The 18,111-nt window shown below is 48.1% G+C and overlaps 1 protein-coding gene across 17 annotated transcripts in view; it reads right to left on the reverse strand.

Annotated features, from left to right (window-relative positions):
* Positions 1-5,724: 5,724 nt before the first annotated feature.
* SCAP (SREBF chaperone) overlaps positions 5,725-18,111 on the reverse strand; it is a 122,970-nt gene continuing 110,583 nt past the window's right edge. For all 17 annotated transcript variants that reach the window (XM_078785691.1, XM_068127756.2, XM_078785688.1 and 14 more), the window contains one exon: positions 5,725-6,579. In XM_078785691.1, the coding sequence (XP_078641817.1) occupies positions 6,334-6,579 (246 nt within the window). In that variant the 3' untranslated portion in view covers positions 5,725-6,333. The remainder of the gene's footprint in view (positions 6,580-18,111) is intronic.

The raw sequence follows: 18,111 nt of genomic DNA on the forward strand, positions 1-18,111 counted from the left end.
CTTCCTCCCCGACACACAACTCATCAATATCTGCACTACTTCCTGGGTCATGAATGATGAGCTGTTTTGTGCATATTATTTAACTTACTTTGTGGGACGACCAACAACAACAACAACAGCATGCATTTTAAGGCCATTTTCCCTGCTAGAGCGGGGGTTAGCCTTGCGGTCCCCATGACAATCTTCTCCATTTTGCCCTATTTTCTGCATCTCTCCTTGTTAACCCCCTTGCCCGCATTTCTTCTTCCACCATCTTTAGCCAAGTCTTTCTCGGTCTTCCCCGTCCTCTAATTCCTTCTACATTAATTTCTATCACTCTTCTCAACCAGTCACTTTCATTCTTCCTCAACACATGACCAAACCATCTCAACCTGTTCCTCTTCACAGCATCAATCACAGGCAATATTCCCATCATCTTTTGCAATTCATCATTTGTCTTCCTCTCTCTCAACGATACTCCGCACATCCATCGAACCATTCGCATTTCCACCCTTTCCAGCCTTCGTTGCTGCTCTACGTTCATTACCCATGTCTCGCTCCCATAAATCATAACACTTCTCAGACATGCAGCATACACCTTTCCCTTCAGCTTCAGCGACACTCTCCTCCTCATCAGCACGCCACTCAGTTCCTGAAACTTCTTCCATGCACATCTCACTCGAGCAACCGTTGCCGAGTCTGATCCACCTTCTCCATTCAGCATGTCTCCGAGATAGCAAAATGTTTTCACACCTTCCAGCTTCACTCCGTCTCCAAGATCCAACTCAACATTTCCTCCATCTGCAGCTTCCTCTGTGCACACCTTACATTTGAATGTAGCTGCCACACTGGTAAATGACCCTCTCAGACCACTACATTTTTGATGAACCCACTCAGAGCACATTGTACATTGAATGGAGTTCACTCCGACACCCTTCCTGCACACAGCACACGGCCACTTCCCAGTTCTTTCCACCTCACCACATGCTTTACCACTTGCCATCACCTTTGTCTTTCCGATATTCACCTTCAGACCTTTTGTCTCCATACATTCCTTCCACTTGTTCATCTTTTCCTTCAGTCCATCCATACTTTCCGCAATCAACACCAGATCATCTGCATACAACAACTCCCATGGTAAACCCTCCTTTACGTTCGGAGCCAGCACCTCCATCACAGCTACAAATAGTAGTGGACTTAGTACCGACCCCTGATGCACTCCCACCTTCACCTCAAACTCACCACTGTTCCCATCCTTCGTCCTTACAGCTGTGCGCACTCTTTTGTACATTGCCATCACTACTTTGATCAACCATTCCTCCACTCCTAACTTCCTCAATGTCCATGTCAATACTTTGCGTGGAACCATATCGAATGCTTTCTCCAGATCAACAAACCCAAAAAACAACTTCTTCCTCTTCTCCAGCAACTGCCTCACAATGAAAAGCGCATCTGTCGTTCCTCTTCCTGGCATAAATCCAAACTGCATTTCATCGATCTTCACTTTCTTCCTTATCCTCCTCTCCAACACCCTTTCCAATACCTTCATTCCATGCTCCAATAACTTTATCGCTCGGTACGAGCCACACTCCAGAGGGTCACCTTTCCCCTTGTATAGAGGGACGAGGGTACTCAGTTCCCAGTCGACTGGAATGCGGCCTTCTTTCACCACCAGATTACAGATCTCTGTCATTCTCTTCACACCCCAACTTCCTGCTGCCTTCAACATATCTCCCACAACTCCCGTCGGCCCTCCCGCTTTTCCACTCTTCATTGCTTTTCTCGCTTCCTCAACTTCCTTCTCAGTTATCGTCTCTGCCGGTCCTAAAACTGGGTTACTCTCTATGTTGCCATCCCATTCATTCTCTGTATTCAACAGCATTTCCATATATCTTTTCCATCTTCCTTTAATTCCCTCTGGGTCGACAATGATTTGTCCCACTTCATCCTTCAAGCAACTCACCCCCATCACATCACACCTCTCTTTCGCTATGTGCTTTGCAATCCTGAATACTGCTTTCTGACCCTCTTCCGAATCCAAGCGTTCTCCGAACATTTTCCTACATGCCTCCTGCGCCTTTGCTACCTCTTTCTTTGCAGCCTTCCAACTTTCATGCTCTGCTGTTTCTGCTCCTGTACCCTTCGCCTTCTGCCACTCCTTGAACTTCTTCCTCTTCTCGTCAATCCTCTTTCCAACTTCCTCATCCCACCACCATGTTTCCGAGTGCCTCGGTGGTCCTTTTGTCCATCCACATACCTCACCAACGGCTCCCAACAGACTAGCTTTCATTGACATCCAACCACTTTCAAGCTCAACCACATCATCCTCTACCCTACTCAGCCTCTCTTTTAATGCCTCCCTTACTGTCACCTCTTTCAACCTCCACACCTTCATTCTCGGTTGGTACTTCACCCGCCGAGCTCTCCTCGCACCTTTCACCCTTATGTCGCAGACAACCAAGTGGTGCTGTGAAACAGCCTCCTCCCCCGGGATCACCTTTGTGTCTCGGAGGTGCCCCCTATCTCGCCTACGCACCATCAGGTAGTCAACGGTTGTCGTCGACCCACCTGACGTGTATGTAACAAGCTTATTATCCTCTTTCTGGAACTGAGTATTACAAATCAACAAATTAGGTCCATCAGCAAACTACAAAATCCTTTCACCTTCTCCATTTCTCACACCATATCCGTAACACCCATGAACTCCCTCAAAACCATCCATACTCCTTCCCACATGTCCATTCAGGTCTCCTCCCACCACAACAACTTCCTCATCTTTCACGTTTTCCATCAGCTTCTCTATCGCACACCAGAACTTGTCCTTCTCTTCATCGCTCCAACCAACCTGCGGGGCATATCCCGAGATGACGTTCACCAAGAGCTTTCCAATCATCATTTTCACCATCATCAACCTATCACTCACTCTAGTCACACTCACCACACTGTCTACAAACTCCTCAGAAAACAGGACACCAACACCATTCACGCCCTCCGGGCACCCTTGCCACACAAACTTGTATTTCTGTCCCTGCCTACCCTCCACCATTCTCACACCACTTCCCTTCCATCTCGTCTCTTGCACACAACATATGTCCACTCTTCTTCTGACCAATACTTCCACCACTTCTCCTGATCTCCCTGTCATTGTCCCTACATTCCATGTCCCAAACCTCAGAAACCGATCTCCACTTCGGGCTGCACCCTGCCAATATGTAGTTGTAATTGTCATGGTTCTCTTTTTGAGGCAATGCTTTTTATGGGCGGATGCCCTTCCTGACGCCAACCCTCTTAGTCGTCTCTTACGACACGCAGGGATACGGCGTACCTATTCTGACCAGGGTACACACTGGGAAACGTTTAAAACATGGAAATTCGGGGGGGGGGGGGGGGGCGTCAGCATCACGGCTGCGGTTTAAACATATTCCAACAATATCCAAACAGAACCATGAAAACCATGAAAACCAATCTGGGAAAAGTCTCCAAGCGAGAACATGGATTTGAGAAAGAAGGAGCAAAGGCGGAAGAGAAATGAGATACAGGGGGCGGGGCACAAGCCGAGACGAGGAGGAGAGCGAACAAGCACGTGTCCGGGAGGAGAGAAAGAATCAATATAGAATTCTTTGTCTAGGGAGGTGAGGTGAGGGGGAGAAAATAAAATAAAAGAAACGAGCAATACAGCGAAGGAAAGAACCCAAATCGACAAAACACCGACGGGGGGAGGGAAGCCCCAAGTTACCAGGCCGCGCACGAGGTACGACCCAGAAAACGATTAATTACACACAAGTTTGTACGAATTACAAACCAATACCAACCAGAAACACACAATAACACGTACACAGCAAAATAACCAGTGGAAATTTGACAAAGACAAGAATGGGAAAACACTTAAACTTCGATGCCGTGGAGAGCTCGAAGTACGCTTCACTCGCCCGAGGAACCGGAAGTTTCCCTTCGTGGGCCATGGAACGACCATTCGGCTAAATTATGAATGTAAATGTGTTTGTTATCATATAGAGATGCAGTATTTAAAACAAGCTACAGAATCATTATCCGCACTGGCTCATGGTACATTTTATCACATTTCACTTCCTTAATAAACATGGACACCTGACACATCACAAGCACTCAATGTTTGTCCACATCGATTTGCCTTCATTTTCTCAACACATTTGTCTTCATACAAATACAGTATTCGTATCTCCCCGGTGCTCTGATCACACCATGTTTATATGACGACTTCTCCACTCCGGATTCGCACATCTCTCACCCCGACAAGTAATCTAGGCCCGACATTTTGTCTACCCGTTACTGTTCACTCAATCGTTCATTCACGTTCTTTGATTGGTTTATTTTTCTCTAATGATGTCGTTAAGTGAGGTTAAAGTTATTAGGGTAACCAAAAATGTGCCCTGGGACCACAGCCAGCCCCTCATTATAACATTATGTCCATGGAATACCTCGTCTGCTTGACGTCGTTGGGAATACCTCATCTGCTTAACGTCGTTGGTAATACCTCGTCTGCTTAACGTCGTTGGTAATACCTCGTCTGCTTAACGTCGTTGGGAATATCTCATCTGCTTAACGTCGTTGGGAATACCTCGTCTGCTTAACGTCGTTGGGAATATCTCATCTGCTTAACGTCGTTGGGAATACCTCGTCTGCTTAACGTCGTTGGGAATACCTCGTCTGCTTAACGTCGTTGGGAATATCTCGTCTGCTTAACGTCGTTGGGAATACCTCCTCTGCTTAACGTCGTTGGGAATATCTCGTCTGCTTAACGTCATTGGGAATACCTCCTCTGCTTAACGTTGTTGGGAATATCTCGTCTGCTTAATGTCGTTGGGAATACCTCGTCTGCTTAACGTCGTTGGGAATACCTCCTCTGCTTAACGTCGTTGGGAATACCTCCTCTGCTTAACGTCGTTGGGAATATCTCGTCTGCTTAACGTCGTTGGGAACACCTCGTCTGCTTAACGTCGTTGGGAACACCTCCTCTGCTTAACGTCGTTGGGAATACCTCCTCTGCTTAACGTCATTGGGAATACCTCCTCTGCTTAACGTCGTTGGGAATACCTCCTCTGCTTAACATCGTTGGGAATACCTCCTCTGCTTAACGTCGTTGGGAATACCTCCTCTGCTGAACGTCGTTGGGAATACCTCGTCTGCTTAACGTCGTTGGGAATATCTCGTCTGCTTTTACGTCATTGGGAATATCTCATCTGCTTAACATCGTTGGGAATACCTCGTCTGCTTGACGTCATTGGGAATATCTCATCTGCTTAATGTCATTGGGAATACCTCCTCTGCTTAACGTCGTTGGGAATACCTCGTCTGCTTTTACGTCGTTGGGAATATCTCGTCTGCTTAACGTCGTTGGGAATATCTCGTCTGCTTAACGTCGTTGGGAATACCTCGTCTGCTTAACGTCATTGGGAATACCTCGTCTGATTAACGTCGTTGGGAATACCTCCTCTGCTTAATGTCATTGGGAATATCTCATCTGCTTAACGTCATTGGGAATATCTCGTCTGCTTAACGTCGTTGGGAATATCTCATCTGCTTAACGTCATTGGGAATACCTCGTCTGATTAACGTCGTTGGGAATATCTTGGTGTTGTGTTTGAAATGAACAATTAGTTAAGAAAATAACAAACTTTGCAATTTTTTTAAATTTCTACAATTCATCGTCTTAAATCGAAGCATGGACTTCCTGGGAAAGAAAGTATCGACTTGTACACCAAAAAATACGGTACATCATGATAACACCTTTTATTTATCAAAATGTGCCAACATGACAATAAAAAAGTTCATTTTCCAGGTGGCCAGAGAGTCCTGCCCAGTACTGAATGTACAAGCATTTTCTGGATTAGCGGCACATGAACAAGTTTTGCACAAATTTGGGATGAATAAGAATTGCTGTTTGGTCACGTGTGATACTTGCTTCTCTCCTGCCCAGTGTGGGTTCCATTCCGACGGCTGGTCTTCGGTACTTGGCGAGCATGGTCTGTACGTCGAGTCGACTTGGGTTGACGGAGGCCTCCGTATCGCAGTGGACCACAATAGGGTAGTTTTTGGGGACGGCGGACTTGTGCTCTGAGTCAAGGTGCATCCATGATCATCCAACGAAATTGTTTTTAACCCCGAGTGTACTCTGTATGATCCCCAAGCGACACCCTGATCATGTGGAATTGTGCGGACATTGTGGCACTGCCCTCTTGTAGACAATGCGGACATGAAAGAGGAAACCAAATCTTGACCCCTAACATCCGCAGCAGAGTGAACCTTGATCCTGGTTCCGCGGCGCAGCGGGACACTCGACACATCCGGGTTTTGTTCATCCAAATACTCTGAACATCAGTCAATTTTGTCCAACACGCTCGGTAGGCAGACGAGGTTGATGTTTTTACCCATGTGGCAGGCGATGGTACTGTTGCCCACCACCAGAATCTGATGTACCAACTCGTACTCTTCTGCTCTACTCAGGTAAACCGTCTGGACGAGCCTCCCATAACTCATCTCCCAGAGGTTCAGGCAGCCGAGTCCGCAGGTGACCAGGAGCGAGTCCGACACGACCCCGAAGCTGGGGCTGCAGCCCGGTTCCTGTAGGCATGGAAACAAATTTCATGGACGTCACATAAAAGGTCACGCTGGAGTGTCATTTCAAATTTGCTGCACATCTAAAGTTTACTTATGGGATTTACATTTTAACAATTTACAGGAAAAATAAACAGAGACAGGATTTCCAAAACGTGCCGAACAAGACTCTTGGCACGTGTCACATGAAGTACATCTCAAACGGAGAGAGGGATCAACTGCAGTTTAAACTCAAATCGATGATTCACACGCATGAGCCTCGACTTTGTATACAAAAAAAAAAATAACAAAAGTGCAACATCATCGAGAACACTGTCCAGCATGGACATAAAGCTGGTTGTCCCCTCTGCGAGCATTTGTGGATGTTAAAGGGACACAATCATGGAAGCTTTTGAAGAGATATCATTTAGAGGACGATAACCCTGACACATCAGCACAAAAATAAAAAATAATTGGGAATTAATAAGCCGGATAATCGCGTTTTAAAATCGGACTATTTCACTTCCGTTATGCAAATGAGCTACTTCCGTCGATTCGCGTGACATCATGGCTGTGCCCCGGGGGGGGGGGGGTCGGCACCACTCATTGATGGACATGAACATCTACGTTTCATCATTAGTTAGCTTTTAATTATTGGAATCATCGAGAAATTTGCCCAAATAACTTAGAAATAGTTTTTCTGCATCCCTGAACCACTAAAAGATCGTCACTGATCGTGTGCTTTGTTGTTGAAAAACCAAATTCTACATCAAAATGTATCTGTTCAAAATGTCGTGTTGTTTGCGTAGATCACTTTGAGCCATCAGCGTTCGTATTTGACCAGGAGGCGATGACTACCTGGGAAACAAGCCTCGGAAATTGGTGAAACACGATGCCGTACCGACACGAGTTACCTGGTGATTTGAAGCCAGGTCCATGTGAGTCAAGCTCAGAGCTACTGCTCAAGTAGTTATCTATATTACTACAATACTAGCAGAGCCTACCTGTCGCTTCACTGATGCACCAATTAGTCGTCCTGTTCACCAAAATTGCTGTATTGGTTCACGGTGTCTGTATCGAGTCCGTAGATCACGATAAACTCGACCAGCATTTGGGATATTTAATCAGTTTGTTGAAGTGCCCTCAGGTCTATTTATTGGTCTGTTCATTGTGATCTGTTTGGCATATGCCTCGAGGGCACTTTGCATTTTCGAAACATAGCCGATCGATCTCGCAGAAATGAGACAGAGATCCTGCACCGCACAATCTTCTATAATGTTTTTGTTCTGCACAAACTGACCCGCAGCACGGACACAGCCAACGGATCCTGCAGGAGCACCCTGTGAACGCACCGCTGCGGCCTAGCCTCCAAGTCCAGCTGCTTCACAGCCTCAACTGATCGTTTTTTTGTTTGTTTTTTTTTTGTTGTTTTTTTTGCATACAAGATTGAGGCTCGTGAAAGAGCGAACATTAATCACACAGAAAGACAAACAGACACATACAACAAATAACATCGGGAGCGGTAGACAAGATGGGGAGAGAGGGGGAAGGACACAAACAAAACATTTGAGAGCAGGGACCGAGAGACATGGAGACATCGAGAGATCTGTGAGAGGGAGAGGGCTTTGGGGGGGAGGCATGTGAAGGGGGGGGGGGGGGGGGGTGGGTGGGAGAGGTATAAACATATAGACACTGCCAGGACTTCCAGGAAGGAAGTTGGAATTTCAAACAAGGAATTTCAAACAACTTCCTCCCGTCCATGGTACACGGAATCTTGTGGTGAGGCTGTTGCCCAGAAACAACTTGCCTTCGTCTCCTGGAAAGCAAATCCAACGGAAGGAAATCTCATTTCCTTTCACAAAGCCCGAAACAAGTGTGTGTCCACCCTCAGGAGAGCCAGGAAACAATATCTCTCCGTTCTCAAGACCGAACTCTCTTATCTGTCTCCCTCTTCCAAATCCTGGTGGCGTCTGGTCAAATCCGTTTCTGGTGTTTGTTCCCCCTCCATCCCCTCCCTTACCTCAAACGGCTACACAGCTGACTCCGCATGTGAAAAAGCTGAATGCCTCAACTCTGTGTTTGCCTCTAAATCTTGTGTCCCAAACCCATCCCTCTCTGTACCCACCATACCCAGTCGTACCCTGCTGCTCCTGGACTCCGTGTCCTTTCCTCCTGACAAGGTGGAAAAGTTTCTGTCAACCCTCGACTCTGATTCTGCAACTGGACCCGACGGCATCAGCCCACGGGTCCTAAAATCCTGCTCTGCTGCTCTATCTCACCCTCTCTCTGTTCTCTTCACCCTCTCTTTTGCTCAAGGTCAACTGCCATCTGCTTGGAAATCAGCCAACATCACCGCTTTGCACAAAAAAGGTGCAAAAACAGATCCTAGCAACTACAGACCAATCAGCCTTCTCCCAATTATCAGCAAAGTCATGGAATCCATCATTGCTTCTGATATGAAATCTTTCCTCTTCTCCAATGGCTTGATCTCTGATCATCAATTTGGTTTCAGACCAGGTCACTCTACTCTGGACATGCTGCTTCTGCTGTCTCAACAATGGATGGAGGTCCTCAATGCCAAACAGGAAATTAGAGCTGTCTCCCTCGACATATTACGTGCCTTCGACACGGTCTGGCACCCCGCTCTGCTCACCAAACTCTCCTCCTTTGGTATCCATGGAAATCTCCACGCATGGCTGGCGGACTTCCTCTCTAGTCGTCGTCAACGTGTGGCCCTGAATGGGTTTCTCTCATCTCCTCTTCCTGTTCAGGCTGGAGTTCCCCAAGGCAGTGTTCTGGGCCCCGTGCTTTTTCTGGTCTTCATCAATGATCTCTCTGACTCTCTCGAAAATCCTCTCTATCTCTTTGCTGATGACTCCACTCTCTGCCGCTCCATTCCTCTTCCCTCAGATCGGCAGTCTGCTGCCTCCTCACTCTCTGAAGACCTGGACAAAATCACAGACTGGTCAAACAAGTGGAACATGTCTTTCAATCCTGACAAATCTCACACTCTTACTATGTCTCTCTGAAAAGATCGACTGGACAACCCTCCCATCTACTTTCTCAACAATCCTCTCCAAGAAGTTCTGTCGCTCAAGATTTTGGGTCTCACTATCTGCCATGATCTTTCTTGGGAAAACCACATTTCCAAGCTGGCCTCCAAAGCCAGTCGCCGACTGGGCATCCTCCGTCGTGCGAAGTCCTTCCTCGGCACACCTGAGCTCCTCACCACATACAAGGCTTTCATCCGCAGTTCAATGGAATACTGTTCTCCCCTATGGGCCGGTGCTCCTGCCTCACACCTAGCTCGGCTTCACGCTGTTGAAACCAAAGCTTTCAGAATTATTGGAATCTCCCGCGATGAAGCTATCTCTGAGGGCCTTTCACTCACTCACCGCAGGCAGGTAGGTGGTCTTTCTGTCTTCTACCGACTCCTCTCCGGCCTTGCACCCCCAGCTCTCTCTGTGCTCTGTCCCCCAAATATTCCTACAGGTCGCACAAGATCTGCCAGCAACCCTCTGATGGTTAAACTGCCGAAATCTCGGCTCTCCGCTCACCTTCACTCTTTCATTCCTCTTTTCTCCCGCCTCTGGAACAAACTCCCTCACTCCCTTCAATCCCACTCCTCCCTCCAGGTCTTTAAAACAGCTGTTCACCACCATCTCTTATCTTCCCCCATCCAAAACCTTGATCTTTTCTACCCCCGCTAATTCACCCCAGATCCACCTTGTTTGAAATTCCAACTTCTTTCCTGGAAGTCCTGGCAGTGTCCATATGTTTTATACCTCTCCCACTGCCCCCTTCCCACGCCCCCCCCCCCCCCCCAAAGCCCTCGCCCTCTCTCAGATCTCTCGATGTCTCCATGTCTCTCGGTCCCTGCTCTCAAATGTTGTGTTTGTGTCCTTCCCCCTCTCTCCCCATCTTGTCTACCGCTCCCTATGTTATATGTTTTATGTGTCGGTTTGTCTTTCTGTGTGATTAATGTTCGCTCTTTCACGAGCCTCGATATTGTATACAACAACAACAACAACAAAAAAAAAAAAAAAAAAAAAAAAAAAAGGTGGATCTGGGGTGAATTAGTGGGGGTAGAAAAGATCAAGGTTTTGGATGGGGGAAGATAAGAGATGGTGGTGAACAGCTGTTTTAAAGATCTGGAGGGAGGAGTGGGATTGAAGGGAGTGTGGGAGTTTGTTCCAGAGGCGGGAGAAAAGAGGAATGAAAGAGTGAAGGTGAGCAGAGAGCCGAGATTTCGGCAGTTTAACCATCAGAGGGTTGCTGGCAGATCTTGTGCGACCTGTAGGAATATTTGGGGAGAGAGGAGAGAGCACAGAGATTTTTGGGGAGAGCACAGAGAGAGCTGGGGGAGCAAGGCCGGAGAGGAGTCGGTAGAAGACAGAAAGACCACCTACCTGCCTGCGGTGAGTGAGTGAAAGGCCCTCAGAGATAGCTTCATCGCGGGAGATTCCAATGATTTTGAAAGCTTTGGATTCAACAGCGTGAAGCCGAGCAAGGTGTGAGGCAGGAGCACCAGCCCATAGGGGAGAACAGTATTCCATTGAGCTGCGGATGAAAGCCTTGTATGTGGTGAGGAGCTCAGGTGTGCCGAGGAAGGACTTCGCACGACGGAGGATGCCCAGTCGGCGACTGGCTTTGGAAACCAGCTTGGAAATGTGGTTTTCCAAGAAAGATCATGGCAGATAGTGAGACCCAAAAGCTTGAGCGACAGAACTTCTTGGAGAGGATTGTTGAGAAAGTAGATGGGAGGGTTGTCCAGTCGATCTTTTCGGAGAGACATAGTAAGAGAGTGAGATTTGTCAGGATTGAAAGACATGTTCCACTTGTTTGACCAGTCTGTGATTTTGTCCAGGTCTTCAGAGAGTGAGGAGGCTGCAGACTGCCGATCTGAGGGAAGAGGAATGGAGCGGCAGAGAGTGGAGTCATCAGCAAAGAGATAGAGAGGATTTTCCAGAGAATCAGAGAGATCATTGATAAAGACCAGAAAAAGCACAGGGCCCAGAACACTGCCTTGGGGAACTCCAGCCCTGAACAGGAAGGGGAGATGAGAGAAATCCATTCAGGGCCACACGTTGACTACGACCAGAGAGGAAGTCCGCAAGCCATGCATGGAGATTTCCGTGGATACCATAGGAGGAGAGTTTGGTGAGCAGAGCTGGGTGCCAGACCGTATCGAAGGCATGTGATATGTCAAGGGAGACAGCTCTGATTTCCTGTTTGGCATTGAGGACCTCCATCCATTGTTGGGACAGCAGAAGCAGCATGTCCAGAGTAGAGTGACCTGGTCTGAAACCAAATTGATGATCAGAGATCAAGCCATTGGAGAAGAGGAAAGATTTCATATCCGAAGCAATGATGGATTCCATGACTTTGCTGATAATTGGGAGCAGGCTGATTGGTCTGTAGTTGCATGGATCTGTTTTTGCACCTTTTTTGTGTAAAGCGGTAATGTTAGCTGATTTCCAGGATGCTGGCAGATGACCTTGAGCAAAAGATAGGGTGAAAAGAACAGAGAGAGGGTGAGACAGAGCGGCAGCGCAGGATTTTAGGACCCGTGGGCTGATGCCGTCTGGTCCAGTTGCAGAATCAGAGTCGAGGTTTGACAAAAACTCCTCCACCTTGTCGGGAGAGAAGGACACAGAGTCCAGGAGCAGTTGGGTTCGACTGGGAAAGGTGGGAACAGAGAGAGATGGGTTTGGGACTAAGGATTTTGAGGCAAACACAGAGTTGAGGCATTCGGCTTTGTCACGTGCGATGTCAACTGTGTGGCCATTTGAGGTAAGGGAGGGGATGGAGGGGGAACAAACACCAGAAACGGATTTGACCAGACGCCACCAGGATTTGGAGGAAGGAGACAGGTTTGAGAGTTCAGTCTTGAGTGAGGAGAGATAGTGCTTCCTGGCACTCCTGAGGGTAGACACACACTTGTTCCGAGCTTGGTGGAAGGAACTGAGATTGCCTTCAGTTGGATTAGCCTTCCAAGAGGCAAAGGCAAGTTGTTTCAGGGCAACTGCCTCACCACAAGATTCAGTGTACCATGGACGGGAGGAAGGGTAAGACAACTGAAGGCGAGATGGGATAAATCTGTGCATGAGAGAGATCAGTTTGCTTTGGAAGAATTCCCAGGAAGAATTGATGTCAGAGGCAGTGGAGATGGGAGACCAATCCAGACGATTGATGGCTGCTTGAAGACCGTCCCAGTCGGCCTGAGTGAAATGCCAGACTCGTCGACGCTGAGGAGGCTCTCTGAGAATGGCCAGAGAGATGTCCACTTTGACAAGCACATGATCAGAAGAACCGATTGGAGCAGAAGAAGAGCAGCAGACATTAGCAGGGAAGTTTGTCATAACCAAGTCTAGAAGAGAAGATACTCCATTGGCTGAGATCCGGGTCGGGAAATTGACAGATTGTGTCAATCCCAGTGAGTCACAGAAGTCCTTTGCTGAGGTGCCATGACTGGTGAGAGAGGAACCCACACCCAACCAGGTGGCATGATGACAGTTGAAGTCACCACATATGAGGAAGAGAGAGTTGGGATGAGTGGATAGAAGTTGGTCCATGTTGTCAGACAGTGAAATGTTGATGGAGTCATCACTGTTTGGGGGACGGTACAGAACACATATGAACAAAAGGTGGGAGCGGAGAGGAAGCCGTAGCCAGAGGTACTCCTGGGGTGAGGAGGAAAGAGGGCAGTGCAAGGAGAGTGAGGAAGAGAGTTTTTGATAAAGATAGCCACCCCACCACCAGGCCGAGGCTCAGGTCTATCATACCGGAGGAGGGAGTAACCAGGAAGAGATATTAAGGAATCAGAGACATCTTGAAGGAGGAAAGTCTCTGTTAAGTAGATCAAGTCTGGATTGTCAGAAGCAACCTGTATGGAGAGATCAGTCAGGTTTGAGCGAAGGCCCCGGATGTTTGAGGTCCATACCGTTAATGAAGAGAGAGGGGGAGCATCGGGTACAGGACAGGGGAGGGGAGGAGTAGGGTAAGATGAAGGATGAGAGGGGGAGGTAGGGAGAGCAGTTGATAGTGTGTCAGATATTGCAGAAGAGTTCCAAGAAAGGGAAGGATGAGGAGGATGAAAGGTTTGATGGTGAAGGGATGAGGCACAGTGAGGGGTTGTTTGAGGGGGGGCAGAGGAAAGTAGAAGGTTTGGGGGGGTGGAGGTATGAGATAGAAGGGAGACGAAGTGGGGAGGAGGCAGCTTGGAGGAGGAGGGGGGAGGAGGGAGAATTGGAGAGGAATGGTATGGGGGGAGAATTGAATGGGAGGGGTTGGGGGGGAGTTTTGAAGGGGAGGAGTGAGGGGGGAGTTTAGGAGGGGAGGGGCAAGGGGGGAGTTTTGGAGGGAAGGGGCAAGGGGGAAGTTTAGAAGTGGAGGGGCAAGGGGGGAGTTTAGGAGTGTAGGGGCAAGGGGGGGGATTTGGAGGGGAGGGGCAAGGGGGGAGTTTATGAGGGGAAGGGCAAGGGGGGAGTTCAGGAGTGGAGGGGCAAGGGGGGGGATTTGGAGGGGAGGGGCAAGGGGGGAGTTTAGGAGGGGAAGGGCAAGGGGGGAGTTCAGGAGTTGAGGGGCAAGGGGGGAGTTTAAGAGTGGAGGGGCAAGGGGGGAGTTTAGGAGTGGAGGGGCAAGGGGGGGGATTTGGAGGGGAGGGGCAAGGGGGGAGTTTAGGAGGGGAAGGGCAAGGGGGGAGTTCAGGAGTTGAGGGGCAAGGGGGGAGTTTAAGAGTGGAGGGGCAAGGGGGGAGTTTAGGAGTGTAGGTGCAAGGGGGGGGATTTGGATGGGAGGGGCAAGAGGGGAGTTTAGAAAGTGGATGATTAATGAAAGACGAACATTGCTAACAAATTGGGTTTGTTGTGATTTTCAAGTTAGCAATCCGATTCAGAACGATGGAGGAGGGATGGAATGAATGTGAATTTAGACCATGTAGTGAGGGAGACGTATAAGATATTGAATTTCTTTTTTTTGAAGTGGAATGTGTTGGAGAGGAAATTGAGAAAAGCCTGTTAAATAGGAAGAACAACAGCGTGTTGTAATATACCACTGAGTAAAACACTGAAGGGGAAAGGTTAAACATATTTCAATAATATTTAAACAGAACTGTGAACAATCTTATATGCACAAAATACCAACGGGCGGAGAGCCGAGAGGGACCACCACGAGTCACGTGAACAGGGCAAACGGTGGATGGCAAGGAGATAATGGGGGCGGGGCGAACAGCACACCTGGACAGAAAATACAGGATGAGACAACAGTACACGTGGAGAAAGGAAAATAAATGTTTTTGGTTTTTTTTTTTGGATGTTTTTTTTTTTTGGGGGGGGGGGGGGGGGGTGGGGATTTAGAACGTTAGACAGAGTATTATGTTCGGGGTAGAAGGGAAAAACATAGAGCCAAGCAAAACACGCTTAAGTTAACAAAACACCGACGGGGGTACAACTACAAGGCCACACACGAGGAGCAGAACACGATTAATTAATTACGAGTTACAGGAAATTCAAACCAAAACTAACTATAATCAAACAATATCGCATGGACGATAAAATAACGAGTTGAAATTTGACAATCTATCTGGGGAAATGGGGGAGAAACACGTGGTCGAAGAACGAACGAACGAATAAGAATGAATAAACGAATGAGCACAGAGAAGGTAGTCTTTTTTTTTCTTTTTCTTTTTTTTGAGTTGAGATTTACATAAGGAAGTAGGCTATGGGGTGAAAAGACTGGGAAAACAGAGAACGAAAGTTATTGGATCACAAATGACAGACCGCTGAGAGAAAAACAAAGCCTCAAGGTTGTACAGTGTACACTGTACAAGGCCTCAAGACACGACACGAATTAACACGATTTTCAATACAGGTATGAAAGATTTGCACCGAAAATCTTCGTCGGGACAATATACGTACATACACCATAAAAGAAATACAGTTATAACGAAAATACAAATGGGAACAATTACTTAACTTCGATTTCGATGGAGAGCGTGTAGAGCTGCGAATAAACGAACCCTCGCCAGCAAGACCGGAAACGGAAGTCGTAGTTTATAGTTTATAGTCATTGTCTTATAGTTTAGATTTACACACCTAATTTTTACTACTTCACCACTGTGGTCCAGCTATTCGACCTGTTGCTCCGTGCAGGTTGTAACACATTTCTCATTTCGATTCCAATCCTGCCCATCGCTTCGCCCACCGCTGTGGTCCAACTATTCGACCTGTTGCTCCGTGCAGGTTGTAACACATTTCTCATTTCGATTCCAATCCTGCCCATTGCTTCGCCCACGGATTAAATCAAAAGAAACAGAGACATTGCTATTTCCCAACCCACCCTCCCACTACAACCCCTTCTCCACCCCCCACCACCCGTTCACCACAACCTGTTCACCACAATGCCCCGTCCACCACGACTCACCCCAACGCACCCTCCACCCCCCACCACCCGTTCGTTTTCTGACTTGGTAAAAGTTGTTGGCTTTTAGTTGTGGCACGAGAGAGCATCGGCCCATGCCACAAACCAGCAACCAGGTGTTATAGATGTAAGACATGAGAGAACATCGGCCCAAGCCACAAACCAGCAACCAGGTGTTGCAGATGTAAGACATGAGACAGCATCGGCCCAGGCTACAAACCAGCAACCAGGTGTTGCAGATGTAAGACACAAGACAGCATCGGCCCAAGCCACAAACCAGCAACCAGGTGTTACAGATGCAAGACATGAGACAGCATCGGCCCAAGCCACAAACCAGCAACCAGGTGTTGCAGATGTAAGACATGAGAGAGCATCAGCCCAAGCCACAAACCAGCAACCAGGTGTTACACATGCAAGAAATGAGACAACATTGGCCCAAGCCACAAACCAGCAACCAGGTGTTACAGATGTAAGACATGAGACAGCATCGGCCCATGCCACATACCAGCAACCAGGTGTTACAGATGTAAGACATGAGACAGCATCGGCCCAAGCCACAAACCAGCAACTAGGTGTTGCAGATATAAGACATGGGAGAGCATCGGCACAAGCCACAAACCAGCAACCAGGTGTTATAGAGATAAGACATGAGAGAGCATCGGCCCAAGCCACAAACCAGCATCCAGGTGTTACAGATGTAAGAAATGAGACAGCATCGGCCCAAGCCACAAACCAGCAACCAGGTGTTACAGATGCAAGACATGAGACAGCATCGGCCCATGCCACAAACCAGCAACCAGGTGTTACACATGTAAGACATGAGAGAGCATCGGCCCATGCCACAAACCAGCAACCAGGTGTTACAGATGTAAGACATGAGACAGCATCGGCCCAAGCCACAAACCAGCAACCAGGTGTTACACATGTAAGACATGAGAGAGCATCGGCCCATGCCACAAACCAGCAACCAGGTGTTACAGATGTAAGACATGAGACAGCATCGGCCCAAGCCACAAACCCGGCAACCAGGTGTTGCAGATGTAAGACATGAGAGAGCATTGGCCCAAGCCACAAACCAGCAACCAGGTGTTATAGATGTAAGACATGAGACAGCATCGGCCCATGCCACAAACCAGCAACCAGGTGTTACAGATGTAAGACATGAGACAGCATCGGCCCAAGCCACAAACCAGCAACCAGGTGTTACATATGTAAGACATGAGACAGCATCGGCCCAAGCCACAAACCAGCAACCAGGTGTTACAGATGTAAGACATGAGAGAGCATCGGCCCAAGCCACAAACCAGCAACCAGGTGTTGCAGATGTAAGACATGAGAGAACATCGGCCCAAGCCACAAACCAGCAACCAGGTGTTGCAGATGTAAGACATGAGACAGCATCGGCCCATGCCACAAACCAGCAACCAGGTGTTGCAGATGTAAGACATGAGACAGCATCGGCCCAAGCCACAAACCAGCAACCAGGTGTTGCAGATGTAAGACATGAGACAGCATCGGCCCATGCCACAAACCAGCAACCAGGTGTTGCAGATGTAAGACATGAGACAGCATCGGCCCATGACACAAACCAGCAACCAGGTGTTACAGATGTAAGACATGATACAGCATCGGCCCAAGCCACAAACCAGCAACCAGGTGTTACAGATGTAAGACATGAGACAGCATCGGCCCAGGCCACAAACCAGCAACCAGGTGTTACAGATGTAAGACATGAGACAGCATCAGCGCATGCCACAAACCAGCAACCAGGTGTTATAGATGTAAGACATGAGAGAGCATCGGCCCAAGCCACAAACCAGCAACCAGGTGTTACAGATGTAAGACATGTGTTACGGGGTCCTCCCCTATTTTCCTGGTCTCGGTGACCCCCGAACCTCGAGCGGAGCCCCGGCAGAAAAATATGTTATCCTTGGGTGAAACCAATCAGATCATTAAGGAGACCACACCAAGTGTTATGAACGAACAAGGATATTTTCACAATCACAAACACATCAAGGGTGAATACATCAATTCACGATTACAATCACAATATTTCAGATGGTCCCACCTTATATATCCCTCTAACCCAACTCACGGCACTTCCCCCAATGTCTCTGTACTCCCCCAAGGTGACGTCGA

The sequence above is a fragment of the Myxine glutinosa genome, chromosome 10, assembly GCF_964187855.1.
Source record: "Myxine glutinosa chromosome 10, kmMyxGlut1.1, whole genome shotgun sequence".
Lineage (NCBI taxonomy): Eukaryota > Metazoa > Chordata > Myxini > Myxiniformes > Myxinidae > Myxine > Myxine glutinosa.